At 37.4% G+C, this 22,857-nt stretch overlaps 1 protein-coding gene across 4 annotated transcripts in view; it reads right to left on the bottom strand.

Moving 5' to 3' along the window:
- Nucleotides 1-1,977: 1,977 nt before the first annotated feature.
- Nucleotides 1,978-22,857, bottom strand: part of NUCB2 (nucleobindin 2) — a 34,236-nt gene continuing 13,356 nt past the window's right edge. For 2 of the 4 annotated variants that reach the window (XM_054200319.1, XM_054200320.1), the window contains 10 exons: nt 22,439-22,565; nt 18,957-19,060; nt 17,057-17,242; nt 16,316-16,406; nt 14,696-14,754; nt 13,076-13,168; nt 11,944-12,033; nt 11,191-11,361; nt 10,776-10,857; nt 1,978-8,952 (listed from right to left, as the gene is read on the bottom strand). In XM_054200319.1, the coding sequence (XP_054056294.1) occupies nt 8,840-8,952; nt 10,776-10,857; nt 11,191-11,361; nt 11,944-12,033; nt 13,076-13,168; nt 14,696-14,754; nt 16,316-16,406; nt 17,057-17,242; nt 18,957-19,060; nt 22,439-22,565 (1,116 nt within the window). In that variant the 3' untranslated portion in view covers nt 1,978-8,839. The remainder of the gene's footprint in view (nt 8,953-10,775; nt 10,858-11,190; nt 11,362-11,943; nt 12,034-13,075; nt 13,169-14,695; nt 14,755-16,315; nt 16,407-17,056; nt 17,243-18,956; nt 19,061-22,438; nt 22,566-22,857) is intronic. The other 2 variants (XR_008466222.1, XR_008466221.1) reach the window with 2 other exon arrangements.

Raw genomic sequence — 22,857 nt, 5'->3', positions numbered from 1 at the left:
GCCCTACCAACTTGGAAATCCAAACAGCTACTGTCTTCCAGAAATTAAACCATACCCTCAATGCATGGCAAAACAGTTTGCTTACCACGACAGTCAGTGGCGCTGTCTACTCAAGAGGATGCCACTTAAGAGTCTCATAAGTGATTTTGATGGGAAGCTCTTTCCTATTGTACTCACATACATCTGGAGAAACATGAACAGTGTTTGGAGCCACAAAAGTGCTGTTCTCTTCTATGCGCACCTGCAACTGAAAAGCTTTCAGATCCTCCTGGTGCTTTAGCAGAATTGCTTTCTCTTCTCTTGCAGCATTACATTGTGTGCTACGTTGCACGTTACTCCAGAAGAAAATTTGTACCTTTCTCTCTTGTGGATAATTCAGATAAAAAGTTTAGTATTAATGGTTTGGAATGAAAGCCCACAATCTGGTAATTCAAAGCAGCTTCTTCCAAATGCTTCATTTGTACACTTCCTTTGAATGCTAGTATCTTTTGTGGAACTGTAAGGAAAAAAGGGATACATTTCTCTCCAGATGCATGTTAAATTAAAAAGAGCAAGAAAAAGAAATGAACGCTATTTTTTCTCTCTCTCCTGCTTGTATGCATGCTGTCAGGAGGGTTTTGGGAAGGTACGCGGGTTGCTTCTCCCTCGTCTCTGTCCAGGCAGGTGATGCCGTGCCAGAAAGATCTTCTCTGCTGCCCTGGAGATGTGGCAGGTTGCTGCCCTTGGCATCGCAGGGCAGCTTTGCCCCTCTCTTGCCAGCTGTGGGCAGATGATGTCCTCCCTCCCCAGCTGCGGGAGTGCTGGGAAGCCAGTGGTGGGAGCTGCCCCAGGAGCTTGCCCCAAGCGCTGGACAGACTGCAACCAGCTCCTGGGCAGCATTGAAGAGCCATACACCAAGGAGAACAGCTATGGGAGAAGTGAGCTGCATTTACACAGTGCAAATGGCTGCCTAAAATAAGCTTTAGTTAGCTTTTATTTTTTTCAACTCATAAACATGAGTCGGTTCCTCACTTTACAAAGGCTTAGATACTATACTGTCATAGTGCATAAAAATATTTTGTTGCTTTTTTGCTTAAAACATGCAATTAAATTCTCTTGATTTGAAGACCCGCAATTAAATAATGTTTAGTCCACCACTGCTGCCAGATATGTGACTGTACAGTCAGCTGCAGCCAGCCAGCCTCCAAAGTTTCTTCCACATGAATTCATTTGTGAAAGGGTTATTTAGATGCCCAAGTTTGTCGCTGTTTCTTTTGAATAATAAACAAATCGTATCACCAAGCAGTTGGGAGTTACCACTTTGAAGTTCTACTGATGACACATGTGTATCAGGCGTGAGCAGGATGATTTATATTAGCCACTTTCTTAGTCAAACTGCATCTTTTCAGTTAGTCCTTTGTGGCAGTATGTGAATGCGTTGCACCTAATCCCAGTACTACTTTTCTACTTTTTCCCTATTTCATAACTACTGTGTTGCAATTTTTACTTTATTTATTTAAAATATATAAATAAAAATGCTCTGTGTATACTTGATGCAACACTGGTGCAACCCCGGCTTTGTCCTGAGGAGCCCAAGGGTCATCTGAAACATTTAGGACATGTCTAGACTGAAAGAGGAGTTACAACAAAGCATGTATAAGCCGGCAGAGATCAAATGGATAAGATGCCGACTGGTGATCCCTGGCCCTCAGTGAGGCTGGTGCCATGCAGGCAGGCAGACAGCTGCAGGATCCAACCTGAATCCAGCCAGCGCAGTCTGTGGTGCCATGTAACAGCACAGATGGCTTAGCAATCTCCAGCCTGCCTGCAGCCACCAAAGTACTAAATGAAAACATTGCTTTAAACAAATGGGAACAAAAGCATGTGAGCGCTGCTTTTGGGAGCAGCGGCTGAAGAGCACAACAGTGGTACGGGGTATTCTGGTGCTGGCTGTAGTCGCTCTTATCAGCCTTAGAATAAAATAATTTGCAAAACCAGTTTTCAATGTAGAAATTGTAATACAATCACAAGAGAAATTTAGACACTTGAAACCACTTATGTGGTTTATAGTGCTTAATGTACAGAGAAGCAATCAGTCCAACCAAAAGACAGGCAGCTGTTAATCCAAAGAGTGAGCCAACTAAAATGCAACTTGGGAGCTGTAAATAATTAATAGATAAATTAATAAAAACCATTCTGATGGTACTGTAATTACCTGTAGACTGAACTAAATCTACTCATCAGGGCAGATGACTGCCTGGTTATTTTTTTTGTCTGAGTATTGCAAACAGTAAATTGTTAAAATAGAGATACTTATTTAGACTGAAAAGCATATGTGATTTACTAAGTTCTTAGTAATTTTATAACACCCAGTGAATGCAAATAAGTGAACACTTACGGCACTTAATTTTCCTCTTCGTTTGCTAAAAAATAAAATGCATAGAAAGAGTGTATTTAGACTAAGAATTATAAAACTATTGCAGTTGAAAATGAGCTGTGGCTTTATGTGTAGTAAGCAGTGTAACATTGAACACCAACAATGAAACAGGAGATATAGGGAAACTGGTCAAAAACTTATGGCATGCCTTGATGATAACATCCTATCCCTTTATCCAAGTTCTCGTATTTAACATAATGATTTTTATCAGTTTACTTGGCACAACCATTGGTGATTGTGCTTCCCTGGGAGCTTCAGAGATGAATAAACTAGCATCCCCAAGCTGTCTCTGATATATGCAAATTTTACCTTTAGAATTCCCGGGGAGAAAAAGCTACTATAAAACAACTTACCAACTACCTCCAAAGAAGTTGTTCCTTGAGCAGCATCAGGAGTGACAACGAGTTAGCATCTGTTTCCTCCAGCTGTATTTTTGGCAGAAATAGTACAGTATTGCCTTTTTTATTTCACTGTCTAACATGTAGGATCCTGCTCTAGGAGGACTGTGGTTTCCAGCTACAAATGTAAACATTATCTTTTCCTGGTCAGTATCTTGGGTTTTTAAATATCAAGTGATTCTTATATTGTTGGTACTTGTTGTGGTACTTGGAGATCAAGCATGGTACAGAGGTATCTGTATTCAGGAAGGGCATCGTCAGCTTAGTGCTCATTTGAACTTTCAGGTTCTCTTCCAAAAGGAAATAGCATTAATGTAAGAAATGCATTCTTGTAAAAGAAAAAGGAAGAAAAAGCCCCTTAGGAACATGGCAGCTGTTGTTTGGCTTTTGAGGGATCATTCCATTTTCAACATTCAATTTTGTTATGCCACCACTCTGCTTCTTAGCTTTTAAAAGTGTGCAGTAATCCTTGTCTTGGGCTCCCTCTAGTGAAGAAACAGTATGCAACTGCATGTGCTGATCATGTGAAAAATCGTTGGGTGCTATAATAGATGTTGCGTCACTTCTCCATGGTACTAAATGCACTGGCAAGGCCTGCACTGTCTGTAGAATAGACGTGGGCTCAGGAACTTCACTCGTTGCTACTGAAGTATCTAGCATCTTTCTGTGACTCTGGAAATTTCCATACGTGCAAGTTTGCGTAGGACTCTACTCCATGGTTGAATAACTCATCCTATCCTCCTAACTGGGCTCTAAATTCATGCAGCGGGGTAGCTTGGTATGATGCACAGTGGAGGTGGAGGGCTGCCTGCACCTCCATCCTACTTTCTCCACTGTCACTGGTGGTAAGGAGCTCAAATTGAAGTCCTCTTCTCAGTGTAGTATGAACAGCAATGATAAGCTAGTGGGAGAGGGTGTGAAATGAAATATTAGAGGGGAAACTCTGTGTATGGTATGCACCATCACCTTCTACAACACAGAAATAGCTCTATGGGCAATTTCTTAGAAGATACCGGCTGTGAGCTATTATATTTTAAGGAAACACACGTTTGAGTAAATACAAATTGTTTGCAAGAGCCTGAACTGCAGTTGCTGTGCAGTCATTCAAACCTACAGCTTCTTGAACTGATGGAAAAGTTGCAAAGAATGGAGAGGTCAGCTTTGTGGTGCTGGTCTACACTGCATTTGTCACTGAAAAATTTACCAGATTTAGAAACCTGAGTATCTCTGACAAAAACTACTTTCCCTCATGATATTCTACTTTACTACACAAGCAAGTATGCAGGCTATTATTTAGCATAGTATTGGATAGTATAATTATAAAAAGTGCTACTATTGGGTACAAAGTATTTCTGGCAAGTATAGCTTTTAAGGCATTAGAAAACATTACTGTAACTGTAGTTGGTTTTGATGTTTGTAAATAATAGGACTCAAGCTGTTCCCCATTATGTAAAAAAAAAAAAAAAAAAGTAACTAACCTACAGTGAGTGTTGATACGTTTTCAGATGTGATTCTCATTTACTACCTTGGTCCAACTACCTCTTAATTTCAGTAAGTAAGATATTTGAGGATGTAAACAAGAAAGTACTTTTGGGGCCAACCTTTTTGTGACAGCTCCTGGCATCTGCTGCCTACTTCTGGATAAATTACAAAAGGACAATCCATAATTCAGAGGTTCACTTCTTCAGAAAATGCCACCATACATAAAATTTTTCTTAATCAAGATACATTTACAAAATGGTAAAACCTAATGTGGCTGGATATGGTCTCATGTCCTGTGGATCTCCCCAAGAGACATGCTGACACAGCCATGCTGACACCTGGCTTTGAAGGCAAAATCTGTAAGCAAAGAGAAAACGACCTATAGCAAAATCTGTTACTAAACCTGTGGGTGCTTCACCTTCTCTGGGATTTCTGTTTTGAATTTGAACAAGTTAGGGAAGTGTGTCATGTTGCCAAGAGTTTGTAATGCTCGTGCAGTAGCATTTTAATTAGTTTTGCATTTTTATGAATATAAAAAACTGAGTATTCAAGTACCTCATTACTGAATAGCTATTGCAGTGAGGCAGCTGGTGCCAGGAAAGAACACAAGATACTTATCTCTTTTTCAAAATTCCTTCTTACATCTTTCCAGAAAGCAAAAAGCGGATGGCAAACAGGAAGGGCCTCTAAGTGGAAACACAAAGTTGTGCCTATAGATGAGATCTAAACCCACCTCTTTCCCACCCACTTAAAATAAAACATTAGACGTCTGTCACTGCGCTGAGTTTCAGTTTAATCCAGTTAAAAACTAATCTATACAAAGTACAGAGCGGGGCTTTTTTTTTCTTTATCCTACATATATTGCACTGGAGGATATGAATTTGTACAACACTGACCAAATCTTACCCCTTCATCCTCCTACGGAAATCTCAGCCAAGTACAAAACCAAATTTCTGCATCTTTGTCTTGGAACTGGTGTCTGTATGAAGTTACATTCAGTTTTCTTGTAATCACCTCCTAAATGAAAAGCAGAGTAGAGGTACTGGTGAAAGTACTGGTGCCTATGATATTCCAGTCCCTTATTTATCTGTGATTATAGTTTTCCACTTCCTCATTTAGCTGTAAGCTTAGTTTAATAATTTTTTTTCAACTTTAAAAAGCTCCTGAGAAATGAGTACCATGGTAGAAACATGCTTTTAGCGGCTAATACTTTTAGCCTCTTTTATGGAAGAGAGAACCCAATTAAAAGAACACATTAGCATAGAAAACAACAAAGACATTAAAAAGCAACAAATTTGCTAAACACTTCATGTGTAAGCATGACTTCAGTACATTGCATAACCTCTAAGGCAGATGTTCTTCACAGTGAGATAACTCTTATTTCAACCATGCTTCAGGATTGATCCACAAAAATAGTTTGGTGATTCAATTACGCTCAGACGGAGACCTCTTTTAGCCTGGGCCTGAAGAACGATATGCTTCGTCTACAGACGAGGATGAGATGCACAGTATTGGGCGAACATTGTCGGTAGCCCAGACCTGACAGACCATCTTTCGAAAGAACATTCACTCAGTCCTTGCTACCTCTGTGGACATGCGATACAGGTACCCACGCGTATGAGATTTTTGAATTGAGTGGACGAGAATGAAGTTGTAATTTGGGCGCTCATCTCAAAAACGATCAGGCAACAAACCTAAGATGTGTTCAGTAGGAGTTCAATAACTTAAGCATTTTTGAGGACTGAGGCTCTTGCTCCCACATAATTTAGGGCAAATAATTATCAGTTTGACTAAACCTTGATTATTGTTAGAGATAAACCCAACCACCAATTCTAAGGTTAAAAAACCTGCTTGTTTCCACTTCTAAAAAATGAACAGAAAGTCTGTAATATACTGCTAAACTGCAAGCTACTAATTAAATTAGCAGTGACAAGAATAACATTTAGGTATCAGATAGCAATTGAAAGATGTGCACCGTTTTACACTGAACGCACCTCAGTGGCTAGTTGAAATGGAAAACAAGGAACTTTTGCTAATGCTAACTCATGATGAAATGACAAGTGAAAACTCTGGCTTCTCACAAGTGGCTTCCTCAGAGTCACCACTGATGCTCACTACACCGTGGCGTGCAGAAGCTGAGTTCAGCACCCAAGTTACAATAGTTCTTTACAAAACTCTGGATGTTTCAAAGTAAATAAGGGGGATATAATGCCCATCTCAACAGCAGGGAGAGTCAGGATCTTACAATCAAAATGTAAGAGGTTGCACTGAAACCAAAGCTTGAGTGTTACATTACATTACAATGACATTACAAAGCATGTCATTACATATAATGACATCTGTTAAGAGGCAGATGTAGCCTGAAAGAATGATTTGTATGGTAGAAATGCCTTCACACCAAAGGTTTCAGTCCTTGATTTTCTACAAACATCTGTGGCTGTATCATTTGTCCTCTGTAAAGTTTCACGTGGGATGGGGAGAACACAAAAAAAATTTCCCCTCACCTTTTCCATGATGTGTGAATAATTCCCCCTTTGTTTCCCTCCTTGCTCTGTTACCCATTATCAGGCTACGTCCCCAAAGCCAGGGCTGTGCAGTGAGAAACTCTGTTAGTTTGGATGTAGCTGTAACTATGTCTGGGCCTCTTAGCAAACAGATTAAGTTGTTGAAAGGTATTTTAATTGCGTGACAAAGACATAATCAAACTGATGTTAGAAATGCATGGAAATAAAGAACAGTGGAGAGACACTAGTTTTGGAAACTAAATTAAAATGTTAACCACTGGTGTAAAGAAGAAGAAAAAAAAAAAAGAGAGAGGTAAATGAAGTCCAATTGTTTGAGTGATATGAAGGAAATGTGACGTGACAACTAATACGATGAAACAGATAAGGAAACCTACTCTGTTCGGGCAGTGAATTCTATTATATTGTGTGGAGAACAAGAATGTGCGCAGTCCTAATGAAAGAAGCCGTAAACATGGAAGGAATATGCCTAGCTTCAATCAATCAAAGCTCTTCAGAGTGAGAAACTTCCCAAACATCAATACAAAATGTCAGTAATTGCCTCCTGGCTTTTTTGACTTTGCCTAATCAAGTCTTGAATAAGACGTCTTTCTGTAACACAACCTTGCCTCTGTTTCTTTGCTCAAACCCCAAATGATCTTTTTTAATGACACTGTCAATAGTTAGCCACAGAACAGGAAGGAAATGCAAAGGATACTTGCGAAGGGGTGTGTGTGTGTGTATCACTTCAAAGCCAGCATTATACAATCAGAACAATGCAGGTTTAAAAAAAAAACACACACAAAAACCCAAGCAAACAAAAAAACCCATGCAGGGTTTACACTTTAGGACACTTTCAGTCTGAAATGCGTGACAAGCAAGGACAATCACACGACTTTTCAACATTACAGTAAAACCCACAGGAAAATTAACTTATTCTTGTAAAATCTTGGCTTACAATATTAGGGACCTATCCTGGTTCAATACCAAAATAATACAATCAAGTAGCACCCCTGTTTTAGAACACTTCTTAAACTTACACCAACTGCTGAAAGATGAGTAAGAGTTAATAGTGAGGCTCTTAACAAGTCAAAGATTCATGTCTGAGAAGAGCTTGTGGTGCATTTTGAAAAATCTGGTATTATCATAGGAGGTAGGATAATCTGTACAGAAAAAGACAATGAGTCTTGCTCTGTTTTGCACAATACTTCCATCAACATAAAAAGCTTACCTAATAACATGCAAAATTTTGAGATCAGCTGGCACCTGATGAAAGAAACAGGGACAAAAGTACTGTCCCAAGAGCCAGTTGAGTAATCAACTGCTACACAGAATTAATCTCAACAAGGAGGACGGTTCAGATCAATACACCAGAAATACAGTATTCCTTTTGAAGGCTTACAGTGAAATTCTTAGGCTTCTGTAAACATGAAAAATATTCACTGTTCCACATAATTCTTTGCTATATTTAGTTTTTAGAAAGTGCAAATTTTCTGTGATGAAGAATTAGGAGTCTGATTTTTATTTGGTCTCAAAGAAGAAAGGGTTTGGGAGTGCTGGAAATGGTAGGCCTTTATCTATGGTCTTCGTTTCCCCATATTTTGCTTCTCAGCATTTCTGGAAAGAGTTTCTACATAAAACTAGACCTAACTTGACATTCAGGCCAGTTCCCTGCTTCCTCTCTGAGAAGATTACGATTTGTGCCTAAACACAAAATAGCAGACATCTCCTCCCCTTTTTGTAAGAGGAGAGTTCAACAGCTCAGTCCCCTAGCCATAAAAACCTTTAGTATTAATAGTTCCATTAATTCCCTCCTCCATTATAGCCTCTAAATGATCCCCTTGTTGTATTTCTCACTGATGCATTAAGGAGAAAATTAGTTTAATTTATGATTCAAATCTGATTGATACTTTACCTCTAACATTCCCAATGATTTTACAATCTGAGGAAGAAAGTGGAGAGTTCATGTTGCACTCTGATTTCCTGCCCTCCCCCCCCCCGCCCCAGATAATAAAGATGCTATAAAGTTGAGGCACGAGTGGTTAAGGGTGAACTTGATCAGTTCTAGCAGCTGGTTCTTGGACATGTCCTGGTGGTAAAGGCTGATCACCTCCCGCAGGATGTTTTGGTGCATCTCCAACTTTGTGTTCCCCAGCTGTAAAACAAGAATGAAACCATTTGTAACTTCTCAATTAAGTTGGCCGCAAATGTGAAAAGTCTCTAAAGGAAAGTTTCTAGTGTAGGGACAATCAAACAAAACCTTCTGTTTTTTTGTTTGTAAGTGGGATCAAGAATTTTGTATGTTACTAACAATTACAATGGATTGAGATTACCCAATAGACTGCATCGTTACAATATTCAGAGTTTCCTCTTAAATTATTAGTGGTTCCTGTGAAGTATCTTCACTTACAAAACACATTGGTTATTTGGAGGTTGTTCTTTCTGAAATATATTACGCGTTTATGAAACTCTTAATCCCAATACAGGAAGCTTGCAAAAACAAAACCAAACCAACTTGCTCCTGTATTTACTCCTTACTGTGTACAATACTTGCAGCATTATCGCTTTGGCTACCTTTGAATAATACTAATGTTCATAGTTTGCTGACAATTTCAGAACTTGCAGCTGCATTTTTGTGATTTTCTTTTTTTCCTTAAATTACTCTTAGTAGCTCCAATAGCCTACAGATTAGAAATATTGTCTACTTGGACCTCCTTAAATCAGTGAATGAGTAGCGACTAGTTCTGGCTGATATAATGAATTCTTATGACACCTGATAAAACGACTTTGCAAAAAGTTTTTACGTAAAATAATGTATGTGTTAAGAACAGTATATGCTACAATATTGCCAGTATCAAAAGATGTATCATTAGTCCAACTCCCAGGGCATCCACTATTACACATAATGTTTTTTCTGAAGGTAAGGGGAACCGAGGCTCTCAGAACTAAGGATCATAAAATGGAATTACCCACAGGCAGTTTTGAAGCAAATGAAAGACAAAGTTAAATTGGTACCGAAATGTCATTATTTCTTTTCACAGAACTGAGTGGCTTAGGGATAGAAGTTCAGGGTACTCAAAGTAAGCTGTAATCACTGAATATAGCGTTTAAAGTTTGAAATCCCGCTGCTGGCCCTGCAGGAGCAGTTAAGAGCTTCCAGTATTCAAAAGGCTGCCTGGATATAGTCTGAAGTGTTATGTTTGAGATGAATGTCAAGAAGTTCTTGAGATCTACTAATAATGTTAGCACATGAACATGGAAGCCAATACAGGCAGATTAGTTTCAACCTTTCTAGAGGGGGAGAAAAAGCTAAGTTAGGATGCATGGGAGAGCAGAGCCCCTTTAAAGCACAAAAAACCCATGGACAATGTGTTACGGGTAAGAAGTGCTAATATATACCTGGCTGTTTTGTTGCCACCAATGAGCATATGCAACGATTTATTATGACACTATCTTCTTCTGAGGGTGTTGAGGCAATTGGTCATTCACACTGTCTAAAACTAACTTGTCATGTCATGTTGTTCCCAGCTGCTAGTAAATTGGCCACAAAGGATACACTTGTTGAAAGCATTTAAACACTTTGATTTGTTCTGCAGTTTGAGACTGGTAATGCAGCCATAGAACATTGGACAGACCTGGTCATTTGTATGCCTCTATTCTTCTCTGGATGCTCAGAAATCCTAGATATCCTAGATCTCAGTATTTTTAGTCTGATAGGCACAACACCATCCTCCTTCTCTGCCCATTGGATGCCTTGAGTTAGAACTGTTAGAACTGCTTTTTTAGTATGGACTTAAAAGCATTGAGATCTCAGGAATACTTTAGCAGAGTTATACTTCCGTCTTAAAGACAGTTTAGTAAATCTCTCTACAGAGATCATTAAAACCACATTATATTACAGTTTAAACAGAAGATATAGCTTTAATGACTTGGAGATCTTATTTTAAAGTTTCTGTATCTACACAAAAAGATACATACGGGGTTGGAATTTCAGTTCTCCAGCTGGTCCCGCGGGAGGATTTCCTTGCTGTAGTTTCTTTTGTTCCATCTGTTTTACAACCTGGTGAAAAATAAAATACCAGTTGAAAAACTTAATTCTGTCAACTTTCTCTGATGTGACATAAATAAACACCCTTAAAACAAATTTTGCAGTCATTATTTAAAGTCTTTGTTAATGGGTATACTACTGAGTTGATATGCTTGCATTGTTTGCTATAAACCTGAATAATTGATTGTGTTTTGCTGTGGTACCATTAGTTTAGAATTCAGCTGGGACTCATATGAGAAATCAAGGTAAAAAATGCTCCAGAGCTGAAAATTGTCATGACCTGTCACACATATAAGGATATAGAAGACTGGGCGGGGGGGGGAGATTCTATTCTCATAAGTGTACCTGCTGAAGCTCTTGTTTCTGAGCCTGAAGCTGGTCGTGCTGCCTTTGTAGCTCTTCCTTCTGCTTCTGAAGATCTTCTGCCTTCTTTCTAAGTTCATCTTCCTGCTGAGAAATGTGACTTTCAAATTCCTTCAGCTCGTCCTCAGTGAAGAGCTGCTGTTGATCTAGTGTCTGCAAGAAAATAGATATAAACGTGAATATTTAGGCAGGAATGAATATTTATTTTTATTATCTTCCCATTGAAATTATTATTAGCTGAATTGTACAGTTCACTGAATAACTCTCAGAATTTTCATCAAAATACCCAGACATGACACTGTAAAGGGTTAGTACAATCGCTGTAAGAAACAGCAAAATAGCTGTTTCTCAGATATTTTCTCAGCAAAATTCTACCATAGATTTAGGGGAAGGACAGAAAGAAATCCTCTTGCTTCCAGCTGAGCTCTTATCTTCCCTTTAAAGTGATTCATAAACAAAATGTCCATTTTCTGTTTGAAAAGCACGCGGGAAAAACTCTTCTAGAATCCACAGGGTGGCGCAAGACCTTTTCTGTTTGTGTGTGGACCATAAAGATTACATCTGCATTACATTATCTGCTACATCTTGTACATTACATACAGCTAAGGCGCTTAACCACATGCATACCAAAACAGAACTGAAAAAAAAGCAAAGGTCAGAGACATGCCATTTGGTTTCCTGGTTAGAGTGATGGTAACAGTGCAGTATGTTGCACTTGGAACACATTCTCATTACCTCCCAGCTATCTGGCTCCAAAAATTCTTTTTTCTCTGTAGCTCGCAGGAACTCTTCCAAAGTCACTAGCCGGTCTTTGTTGATGTCAACCTAGTTGAAGCAAAAAATTAAACTCAACCTAAACGATGGGTTTTGGTGGAGCTGATGTTTAATTTCCTAATGCAATTGTCCTCAAATACAAACGTTTTGTTTTTAAACTGTCCCATTTTGAAGGCAGTGCCTGCAACATCTTCTGAAAACCTCTCACATAAGCTCATACAGCTTAACAAAAATGGAAATAAAAAGTAAATCCTCACATTTTACTTCAAAATCCACTGGCTTCATTGAAAACATTATTTGTGGTCACAGCCCCAATGCTAATCATAGCACGCATGATTTTTTTGAGAAAAATGTTTTATAGCTTTCTGGTAATAGTTTCATAACTGTGAGTCAGAGTAATCTCCACTATTGGATAGGGAGGTTTTAAAACGTAAAAAGAATCCCAACTGAGTTGCGTCAGAATCCTTAAGGGGAAGGGAGGAAACGCCTCCCTTTATGACTAAGAGACCAGGCTTGCTCCGTTCCTCAAGCTTAAGGAACATATTTGAACACAGAAAAGATATCATTGAAAAACACAATGGTTCAAAACATCGTCTTCCCTTTCCTCAGTCTCCTGAGCTGAAAACCTATCAGAACTAGTAAAGGTATTCACTGTCATAGGTGACACCTTGAGCTCTGAGCCCCCTTCTGAAGGGACAAAGGGGAGCCAAATGAAAGACGACATTCTCTACTCCCTCTTCTCACACCTCAATCTTACCCATTTGCCAAGTGCAAAAGCACATTTACAGTCTTCCCTGTTTGACACAAAAGTCACAGGGAATTTCTACTGAATCTCAGTACCTGCAAAATACGGGAGGCTACAGCACAGTTTCTTCCCTAGAACTTCTTAAATAAAAAATTGCCAGCAGGCATTTACATCAGAATATGGGGTCAGGACTTGAGAGTTGTAACTTTATGTGAATCCCAGCACAAACAGCGTTCAGCATGTCAGGTCGTCCCTTTCTGCTGTACTTGGACAACCCTTCATGTTAGGAGGACTGTATTTCTTGAACATAGAAGGAAATCAGCAGCTCTACTGAACATCAGTCCCCACCTCATTCATTACATGTTCTCTCATTCTGAGCCTTTCTTCTTCCATTTCAACCATGTCATCCTCTTCATTTTTGGGATCGTAAACTTTTTCTAGCTGAAATTCAAAATTAGCAAATGTTAGTTTGGAGAAAGGGCTGCTCATTCAAATGACAGAGCATATTTGAAACAGTAGTGTGAGATGTTGCATTCACCATTTTTACCATAGAGTGAGAGTGTGTGTAATTCTCCTCTCTTAGCATAGTATTTAAGAAACAAGTGAGCCTTTCATTGCTAAGAATGACATTTTCAGTTAATTCATGTGGTCTGTTATAATTTAGCACTGTGGACATTAAAGTAAAATTGACCTCAGCATGCATAGTATGATCCTATGTTCGATTCAAAGCAGACAGAGTTTCCACGTGGTTTCTGGAACAGGAGAGAGTAGCTTTTTTACCAGAGCATGCAGATGACCCTGTAAGCATTCAGGATATCACCGGACAAACTGAGTACTTTAATTTAAAGGTCCACTTCTCTTCTCGCATACTGTCTTTCTGGTGAGTTTATGCTTATTTGCTTCTACTTAGCTTTCTTAGTCTTTAAGCTTTGCTTGCTTAGCCATAGGTAATTTTAAGGCCCCAGACTATTTGTTTTTAAACTACAAAATTGCAAAATGGTGGGACAAATCTGTCAAAAAAGACTGCCATATATCTTCATTGTATTATTGAGAGGATTATGGCAAAGTACTGATAGAAATCTGTGTTTCCCAAATTAATCTATTCAAAAATGTACAGTAGTTTGAATTTATAAGCTTCTATATACATTATATAGCACTTTTCCTCCCTGACTTATAAAATTTAGAAAAAAATGTAGGACTACATATTGACAGACACAGTACTGGATCTTTGAATGGGAAGTTTAGGGCTGTTTTTCTGCTATACCAAAACAGAACCTACTGAAAAAATGAAGACCAACGCCCTTTGTTTACTTATTGATTCTGCAATTCCCATCACTGTAGAATTTCAGTACATGGCTATCATTATCCCTTTGGGAGGCAAAGAAGTACTAATAGTTGCATTTTTTCACAGACAATAAAGCCAGGCTTCAAGAAACTAAGAGCCTGTCTACTTTATCGGATGTCCATGTCCTCCAAACTAGCTAGATACGAAATACGTGAAATTTCTGTAGCTGCTTCCACAATGTGCTGTCTTTCAGCTAATATGCACAAGCGTGACCCTTCTTCTCTCAACAAGTCTTATGACTTTAGATAGCACTGAATGATCACAGATACCCAGCTTCAGAAACTCTACCAGGCTGCACCTAGTCAGAGCATGACTGCAGCTCTCTACATTGCAATTTATACAGGTATAGCTATCCTGCAGATTAATTACAAAATCTCAAACAAGCCTGTGGCAGAGAAATACATGAGCACTAGATCTCTGGTGCCTGAGTCCTGTGCTTCAGCTACTTTATTTTCACTGCTGATATGTTTTTACACTTTTGTAGAAACATTAACAATGCAGAAAACTTGGCATGAATACTCTAATTTGTAGTCCAAAGCCCCCAAATATACTTGGAAAGAGTACAGAAATCCCTCTAACCACTTACTGAAAAAAGTTAAGTTTTTGAACTATTTTTTCTTTACCTCTTTAGTAAATAGGGCTTCTAATTCTTGCTCATCCAGGAAACCATCATTATTGACATCTACAAAAAGAAATGTTGAAAATAAAAGTTGAGTATGTACAGAAAGTAATACATGTAATAGTTCTTGATGAGTTAAGTAAGTATCAGCATACACATCTCACGTGGATTAAAAACCTCATTTAACAAGATGCTGGTTACATAGGTCATTTTTTCTGTTTAGGTTTTTAGCAGGCACTGGCTGTACTGTATTGCCATTTTTGGTTGGTTGGACAAGTCTAGAGCAATTTCCCTACTTCTTAGATTAGCAAACTGAAGTAGGTCACGACAGGATTGCGCAGAGTGCAATTGCCAAAAAATATTGCTGAGAACAAGTTGTCCCAATTTATCAACCAAATTTGTAAATAGATTCAGGAGCAACAAAAATCTGTAGAAAAACTTTGTTAACCAACAGTATAACTCCCAAAAAGACCTAAAGAATTATGTGAACACCTATGTAAATATGCAGCACGTGAGATCGCCATAAAATGAATTTTCATGACAAATGCAAAGATAAGAATACTTGATAACTAATGATCCATCTCTTATCCTACATTCTACTCTGAATATTGTTACGCTACCTCTGAAACTGAAAGACAATGTCTACTTCAAATGAGTGTTATTATGCAATATTTTTATTTAATTGCTTCAAAATTTTTTATATACTAAGCTCTAATGTAAAAGGTTGTTTCAGCTATTTCTGTTTTGGTAAGATTTGCACAAAAAAGCTACCAAAAATTTTCAGAAAATTATCTTTCAAGATCTCTTTCTATAAAGAAGAAATAAGGTTTAATAACTATAATACATATTTATATATTTTATAAACCAAGATAAAAGTTCAGACTCAAGCTAGAGCACTTTTCTTCAGTTAAATTATCATCTTTGTGACTAGTCAAATTCTGTGTACTGTTCAACTCTTCACAGGCCAGTGCCAGGCAGGATCTGCTTAAGGGTACTTTATTATGAAGCATTTAACAACATCAGGATATAAGGTTACATATTTATACAATCACATTTAAAGCAAAATGCCCATTGACATGCATCCTCCTCTCTGCTACTATTTTATTGTTTCTAGCTGCGTGCTGCTCAGAAATATAGAGGGAGGATTGGGGGTCATTGTGGTTTTCGTTTTATTGAGGGAATCTTGCAACTTTTGAAGAGGCTTGGCACTTCTATGACCGCTCCAAAGATAAGGAGAGTCTGGCACTTAACAGCAGAGATGATGAGAAAGCAGGTTTTCCCACAAACACCTCTGAGCGTTTATTCCTAGTGTGTGCGTAAGCAAAGTTATAGTTATGGACAGCCCTCTGAGTACCCATATTTACCTGAGCAACCACTAATGGTTATTACCTGTACGATTTTATGAGTAGTTAAACAAAACCCTGTTTTTAACTTTTAAACCCCATTTAAAACTTTGCAGTAAACTTACAAATAATAACACAAATATTATCTCTTCCATATTCTTCAGATTAATCCAAATTGTTTGAGATATAAGACTTTATGCTAGTGTTAAGACAAACTTTCCCTCAGGTAAGGTAACAGAAAGTCACTTCACTTGTTTATTAAATTAAACTAAACCTCTTACCATGTAGTTTGAAAAATGTTTTGGGGTCAAATTCATTAGGATCTAGTCCATCTGCTTCTTCCCACACCTCTTTCAGCTGATCTTTGCTTCCCTATAGATTGGTTACAAAGAAAAACTATTAAAAAATTATTAAGTGTAATTTTTCTGCATTACCTTTGCATTACAGTTTCTCTGAAAGGATTTATTTTCTGATTAGTCATGTTGCAAATGGAATCAGTGGAATTTTCTTTAATTCCCTTTTGGTCAGGTCTAATACTTTTATTAGACAGAAAGGCCCAGGGAAAGAGCGAGTGTCAAGGAAATACATATTCTGAGGAAAGGAACACGTGTAATAATCAGTAATGGGCACCCATACTCATATAGAAACAATAGCTGAAGGGAGTTAAATTAGTTTGCCTTTTCTAGAGGAAAACTGTGCTGTGACAGAGTCCCTTGCAAGTCAGGCATATCGTGAAGGCATCCCTGCAGTTTTGAATACCATTCTGGCTTCTTCCTCTTGAGTTTTAGCTTCTTTGTAAATATTAACTCTGCCAGCAAATAGCATACTTCTACAGAAAAAATGGGGGTATATATATAGTGGGTTTTGTAATGCTCTCACCACTGTTCCCACGCTCTGCTCCTATGTGAATGAGAAGAGGCAAATACTGAGAGCAAACAAGATATACCCTTCTCTTCATCATTTTTTTCTCTCTGGAAAGAAAACCTTCCACCTAATCATGTAAGAACAGACTGTGGCCTTACAGGATGGTGAACTTTAGGGTGATCTCCATGTTTTTTCTTCATCTCCTCAAATTTGGATTCTTCTCGCTGCCTCTTTTCTTCATCCAGTGTTTTTAAATACTCTCTCCTTTCATGTTCTTTCATCATCTCATATTTTTTAAACTCCTCATGGCGGGTCTTATCATAGTTTTCCAAGTCACTTGTAGCCTAAAAATACAGACGTATGTGGACATATGATTATGCCACACAATTATGTTAACACATATGACATTAAAAACACTGTATTGTTCAGATCTGTAGGCAAGGCTGGCCATATTGCCATTGTGCTTTTAAACATGAGGTAGACTAGTCGATGGTTTCCTTTCACATGACAGTGATGCAAAGACAACCCTCCTCACTTTGTTATTTTCACAGAAATTAATTTGCAAGGGTTCAACTGATGGACAATTTTTGCAACTACACAGTACTGTAGAGAAGGCATCAAGGTGTCCTTTCTCATCAATTAATGATAAATTAACTCAAGTTAAGTATGTCTCATTCTAATTAAGCACAGCTTCAATAGTGCCACTAACTCCTTATTTATTTCAGAATAAGAACATTTGTAGCTTATCCTACAATTTAATGAAAAAAGTGCCTTCATTAATAATGGGAGTTAGTTTGCAGTAGCTTAATAAAGATTAAATCAAAAAGTCCAATTATATGGAGATAAAGGGTATGAGCAAAGAATTTCTGACAAGTACTTGTACAGAGTTGAGAGATTTTTTCAGATATTTTCAGACAGCTCAAGGTATTACAGGATGTTTTGGCAATGCTTTTCAAAGTAACATGTGCATACCTGATATAGTCTTCCCATTATTTACATTTTAATTTTCAGATTCACTGTACCTTTTCAAAAACAATTCCAAAGCACAGACCCCCTAAAATGCCCATTACACTCTGTCAATATCTCAGCTGAGAAATGAAAAGATGAGAAAAATAATATAATAAAAGAACTGCCCTGCTGAGGATATGCTTCTCCTAGCCAATCATAATTTGCCCAGAAGTGATGCTCAGAAATGGCAAGAAACTTTATAATACCTATATAAAAAATAATTTTACAGAAATGGAGATAAAGTTTTCCAAGGGTAAAAAAAATCCACAAAAATGACAGGAAGCTTAAAATATACCTTAGCTTTCCGTTTATTTTGAAAATACAAAAACTGTCAAATTCTCACGTCAAACATGCAGTGCTTGCTAAAGCGTATCTGATATTAAAGCCTTTTTTCCCCTTGGGAAGCGTATTTTTTCCAGCAGTTGAAAAAAGCCACGCCATGCTTAGCTTAACTGCATCCCCTTAATAAACATGCACTGGAAAAAAAAAAAACCAACCTCACCCGTGATTGATACCGAATCTGCTAAATAGACACTGAATGCCATGCCCAGCATATGCAATTTCTAATATTGATATCTTAAATTCTACTCTGCTGTGTTTTTACAGCTTGATACATATAACAGATCCCAAAATTCAAATGGCTAGTTATGGGATGATTTTTTTATGACATTCTGTGAGACACTTAAATCATTCAGAATTCAAAATCAGAAAATACACTTGGGAAAAATGTACCCCTATCAAAACTGCATTTAATTTAAATGCTCCCAGAAAGGCGTATTTTATTCCTGAAGTTGTTTATACTGGCACATGAATGCAAGTCCTATTAAGATGCCACTCCAAAATTTATGGGTTATTCAACATAGTGCACACTGACAACAGTTTTCAAGTGTGCAATGAAGACACTTTTCTCTGAATGACTTTTCTCTGAAAATGAAAACTGCATCTCGCTTATAAAAAAGTGGTGTATATATAAAGTGATTTGCCTTTACCAGAGAAAAAGCATAATAATTAATACCAAAAAACCCATAGTATTTTATATCTAGCACTCACTGCTTTGATCAACATATCTAAGTCTTTAGGTTCGAACGTGTCAGGATTCTGATGGTTCAGGTGTTCAAATTGTTTAAGGAGAGCCTGATGGTCTATGCCAGTATCTGAAAGAACAAGGTACAAATGTAAAACATTAAAATAAGTTTTAAATCAAGCAAGATCAGGAAGTTAAAAACTTTCATACAGGAGCTTGTGCCTTGTAAGCACTTGAGGCTCCCTGAGGACTGGATAATTTTTTCACTGTCTGAGCAATTATAACAGGACTTCTAAAGTTGCTTTTCCTGAAGGAGACTGGCAAACTTGATAGCAGTTTGCACTATATTCCTTCTGATGTGTCAGTGTTTCACTGCACGTAATAATTTAACATGCACAAATTAAGGCTTGTGTTTCAGCAAGGAAATGTGCAACCAATTTGAGCTTCACAAACTAAGAAAAATATTTTATTCCCTTTTATATAAATGACACAGTTGAAGTTATGTGCAGTATCACAGACAACAAATTGCATCTTTTTTCTGAAGTGTGAGAAGTCTGACTCTTCTATTGCCCTGTACATTTTGCAAATGAAAATGAATTATATCCGGCCAAAGATGTATGTACAATATGGTGTAAAATTATATAAAATCAGATAAGCAGATATGCAAATTTCATTTGTGCAAAACAAGAAGTGCGAAACAGTGGAGAGTCAGGTCCTATGTCTAAAAGCTGAAAACATTTTTCTCATCCTTATAACAGGAACTATACCCAACAATATCAATATACAATGCACTAACAACAAAACACATTTCTACATCAGGCTTTTCTAGCTGTTACCATGGCTTCTAACTGCTAATGCTAGATAATAATGCTATCATAAGCAGCACACACTTTGATATATTAAACATAACAATTTCGACAAGCTTTTACTAGATGGCTTAGCAAACAATATTTTATTTATTTGGAAAAAAAAAAGAAAACATTTTGAACATGTTATTCTTTGGTAAACTATTCTTTGGTAAACTATCTATCTTACACTCAATGCTGTGTTTGTATTATCACAAAACAGCAAACGCTGGCTGGGGCAGATTTCAACCATCATTCCTCCCTGGTGAGATCATAATTTCTGTTGAAATATATGCGCCTTAGCCTGCTTTTGGAACATTTTTTAGAAGTGTAATAATAAGCTTTTTTAAAAAACAAACAAAACACCAAACCAAAACAAAAACAAACCTGCCCCCAAACCCATTTTCCCTCATTCCTTATATTTATGGGAAAAGACTCATTCTATTTGACAGTATTTACTTGCCACACTGCTGTATTATTTGAGACCCAACCCCTAACCCCTAACAGTCTTCTGTCTTGTACTGATCGGTCTAGTAGGATCTTGGTGCAAATGTTTAAAAACACATCTGTATCAGGATTAAATATATGCAGAATATAATCTCAAGTCTGGTTGTTTGGGTTTTTCTAAACCTTATCCATCTGAGAGGGAAGAAAATGGGGGGGTTTCTGTGCTTTTTTTTTTTTAGATCAGATAGAAGACTAAAATATTAAGTGGTATTACAGGGAAAAGATTAACAGAACAAATAAAAGGAAATCAAACAGCTCTGCCTGCTGTTACTATAGAATGCTCTTTCGTACATGTTCCAAGATGTTGCATAGTTGTACAGATGCAGCTGTATTTTATAGATAATCTGGCCATATTTTTGCATGTGGTGTGAAGTACTTGCTGGTCGGGCTTATTATAAAATTCACAAAATCTTTTCCCACTCCCTTTGTTTTCACATCTTAGAAGTCATCTGAATATTTTCAGCTGGAATAATCTGTTCTTATTCTTTCCCAAATGTAAGATCTCACTTACACTGTAACAGATCTGATCTGTTGGGGGGAATTATTTTTCTAAAGCACTCTTGGCTTATGGAAGTAGAGAGGGCTAGAAGTAATCAGTCCATTAAACTATTAAAAAAATGCAAAATACACAAAATTACTATGTAAACAATCAGGTATCATTACCTGCTGTCAACTAGCTCACTGTGAGTGTCACCATGATGTCACTGGACTGCTTGCCTGCAATAGGAGCATGAGACTGGGCTCTTGGCAGCTAACGAGCCACCTGAGGAAGATGAACACGGAGTCTGGCAGGTACGTGAGGCAATGCACGGACTCCTGTGGAGGGGCTACTGCTGGTCTGCACTGTCTAGCTAACAGTAAACTGTACTCTCTGAACTAGACCTTTCATTAAAAGAAAGCAAAGGACAGAAAGGTGATTTGACGCCCTCAGCCAACTTAACATTATTATTATTATTATTATTCATTAATTATACTATGGTAGCACGTAAAGACTTAATTGGAAAGCTACTACACTGTGAATATCTTTTTTTCCCAAATTAATCTCATGCTTTCCTGACCCTAGTAGCATCCCCATGAACTTATATTTGCACATGCAAATTTCTTCAGCCTACTTGCCACCTCTAAATTCAACTTAGCCTAGAAACAGATCCTTATTCTTGGAGTATTTTAAATTGATACGTTACCTATTCAATTCAGTGGGATGCCTCCCCATAACTTCCAAATATTTTTAATAATAAAATAATCTATATAGGCAAATTAAGACCTTTTTATTAGAGCTTCTTTGTGAAAAACTGCATTTCAGAAACAAGGTCATGCAGTCCATCATTAGGATCTTTGTTTATGAGCTACTGATTATCTTCAGAAAGAAACCACTAATACAAAATTTAGAGAATTAGTTCTAAATGCAAACTTCAAAAAGTCTTTGGTAATAAGAAATAAAAAGGGATAGAACCATTTCCCACACAAACATAGAACAATCAGAATCATTAGAAACCTGTATACTTTATTCATTAAAAGAAATTGCCTGAGTTGTATGATTTTATTAGCAATTAAGAAAATGCTATGGAAAATTCTTTTCATTCCAAGTGTTTTTCTTTATTCAGGAGCTTAAAACTGCTTCAAAAATAATCTTCTGAACTGAGATGTTTAATGTTTGTTATAAATCTATAATATATAATAATAATCTATAATCTACAGTAATGCTAATTGGTGGAAAGGAGAAAATGGAGAACTTTGTGTTAACTGACTGTAAGAAAAAAAAAAACCAAACCAAAAACGCAAGTCATTTTTTACCCTGTAAAGACATGAAATGCCATATCATGTTGTATTCTTAAACATAGTCCTACTATGTTACTAGTTCTCAGTGGGTAATCTATACATTGATGCACTACAAAAATAAAGAAGAGGTTGAAAAAGACTAGAAGTATGTGAAAAATCCACTGCCAGAATCAAGTTTAGTTATTTATAAAATACAGATGGCACTTCTCATCTCCCCAGCTTCCTGTTACTGGCCCTAGGCCAGCTCAGAAAGGACACTCACTTTCGGTTTACAGTCATTATTGTTGACAACAAACAAAGCACAACTGATAGATTTTGGGCACCTTTCCAGCACAACCCCATCTGTTAACTCACCTAGTTAAATTTTGCATTCTTACCTTGAACAGAATCCATTTTAGCTTTAATTAACATTCTTAATCTTGCCACCTCTTGTCTTTTTAGTTCATCCAGTCGTGTTCTCACATGGTGACTTACTAAATCAAGCTCTCTGCTTAGTTTTCCACTCTGTCAAAAAACAAGTTATGTGTAAAAACTAGAAGAAAGTAGCCTTTAGGATTCCCATTAGACATGAGCTGCAAGACAGCAGACTAGTGGCAGTCTTTGGCAATATTGAGCCCATATGATAAGAATCTCAAATTTTTTTCAAAGAGCAGATTCAAATTTTTTTAAACCTATGGTTATAGAAACAGAGAGGAATCCTAAAAGCTTTCTGAAAAGAGAATTTCTAAGTATCTTGCTCCTTCAAAGAGCAAAAGCATGACCTTGAAGCAGCTAATAACATTTAAGAAGTGACAAA

This window comes from Rissa tridactyla, chromosome 4, assembly GCF_028500815.1.
Source record: "Rissa tridactyla isolate bRisTri1 chromosome 4, bRisTri1.patW.cur.20221130, whole genome shotgun sequence".
Classification (NCBI taxonomy): domain Eukaryota; kingdom Metazoa; phylum Chordata; class Aves; order Charadriiformes; family Laridae; genus Rissa; species Rissa tridactyla.
The sequence above is the reverse complement of the archived record's forward strand: the minus strand, read 5'-3'. Positions and strand labels throughout refer to the sequence as shown.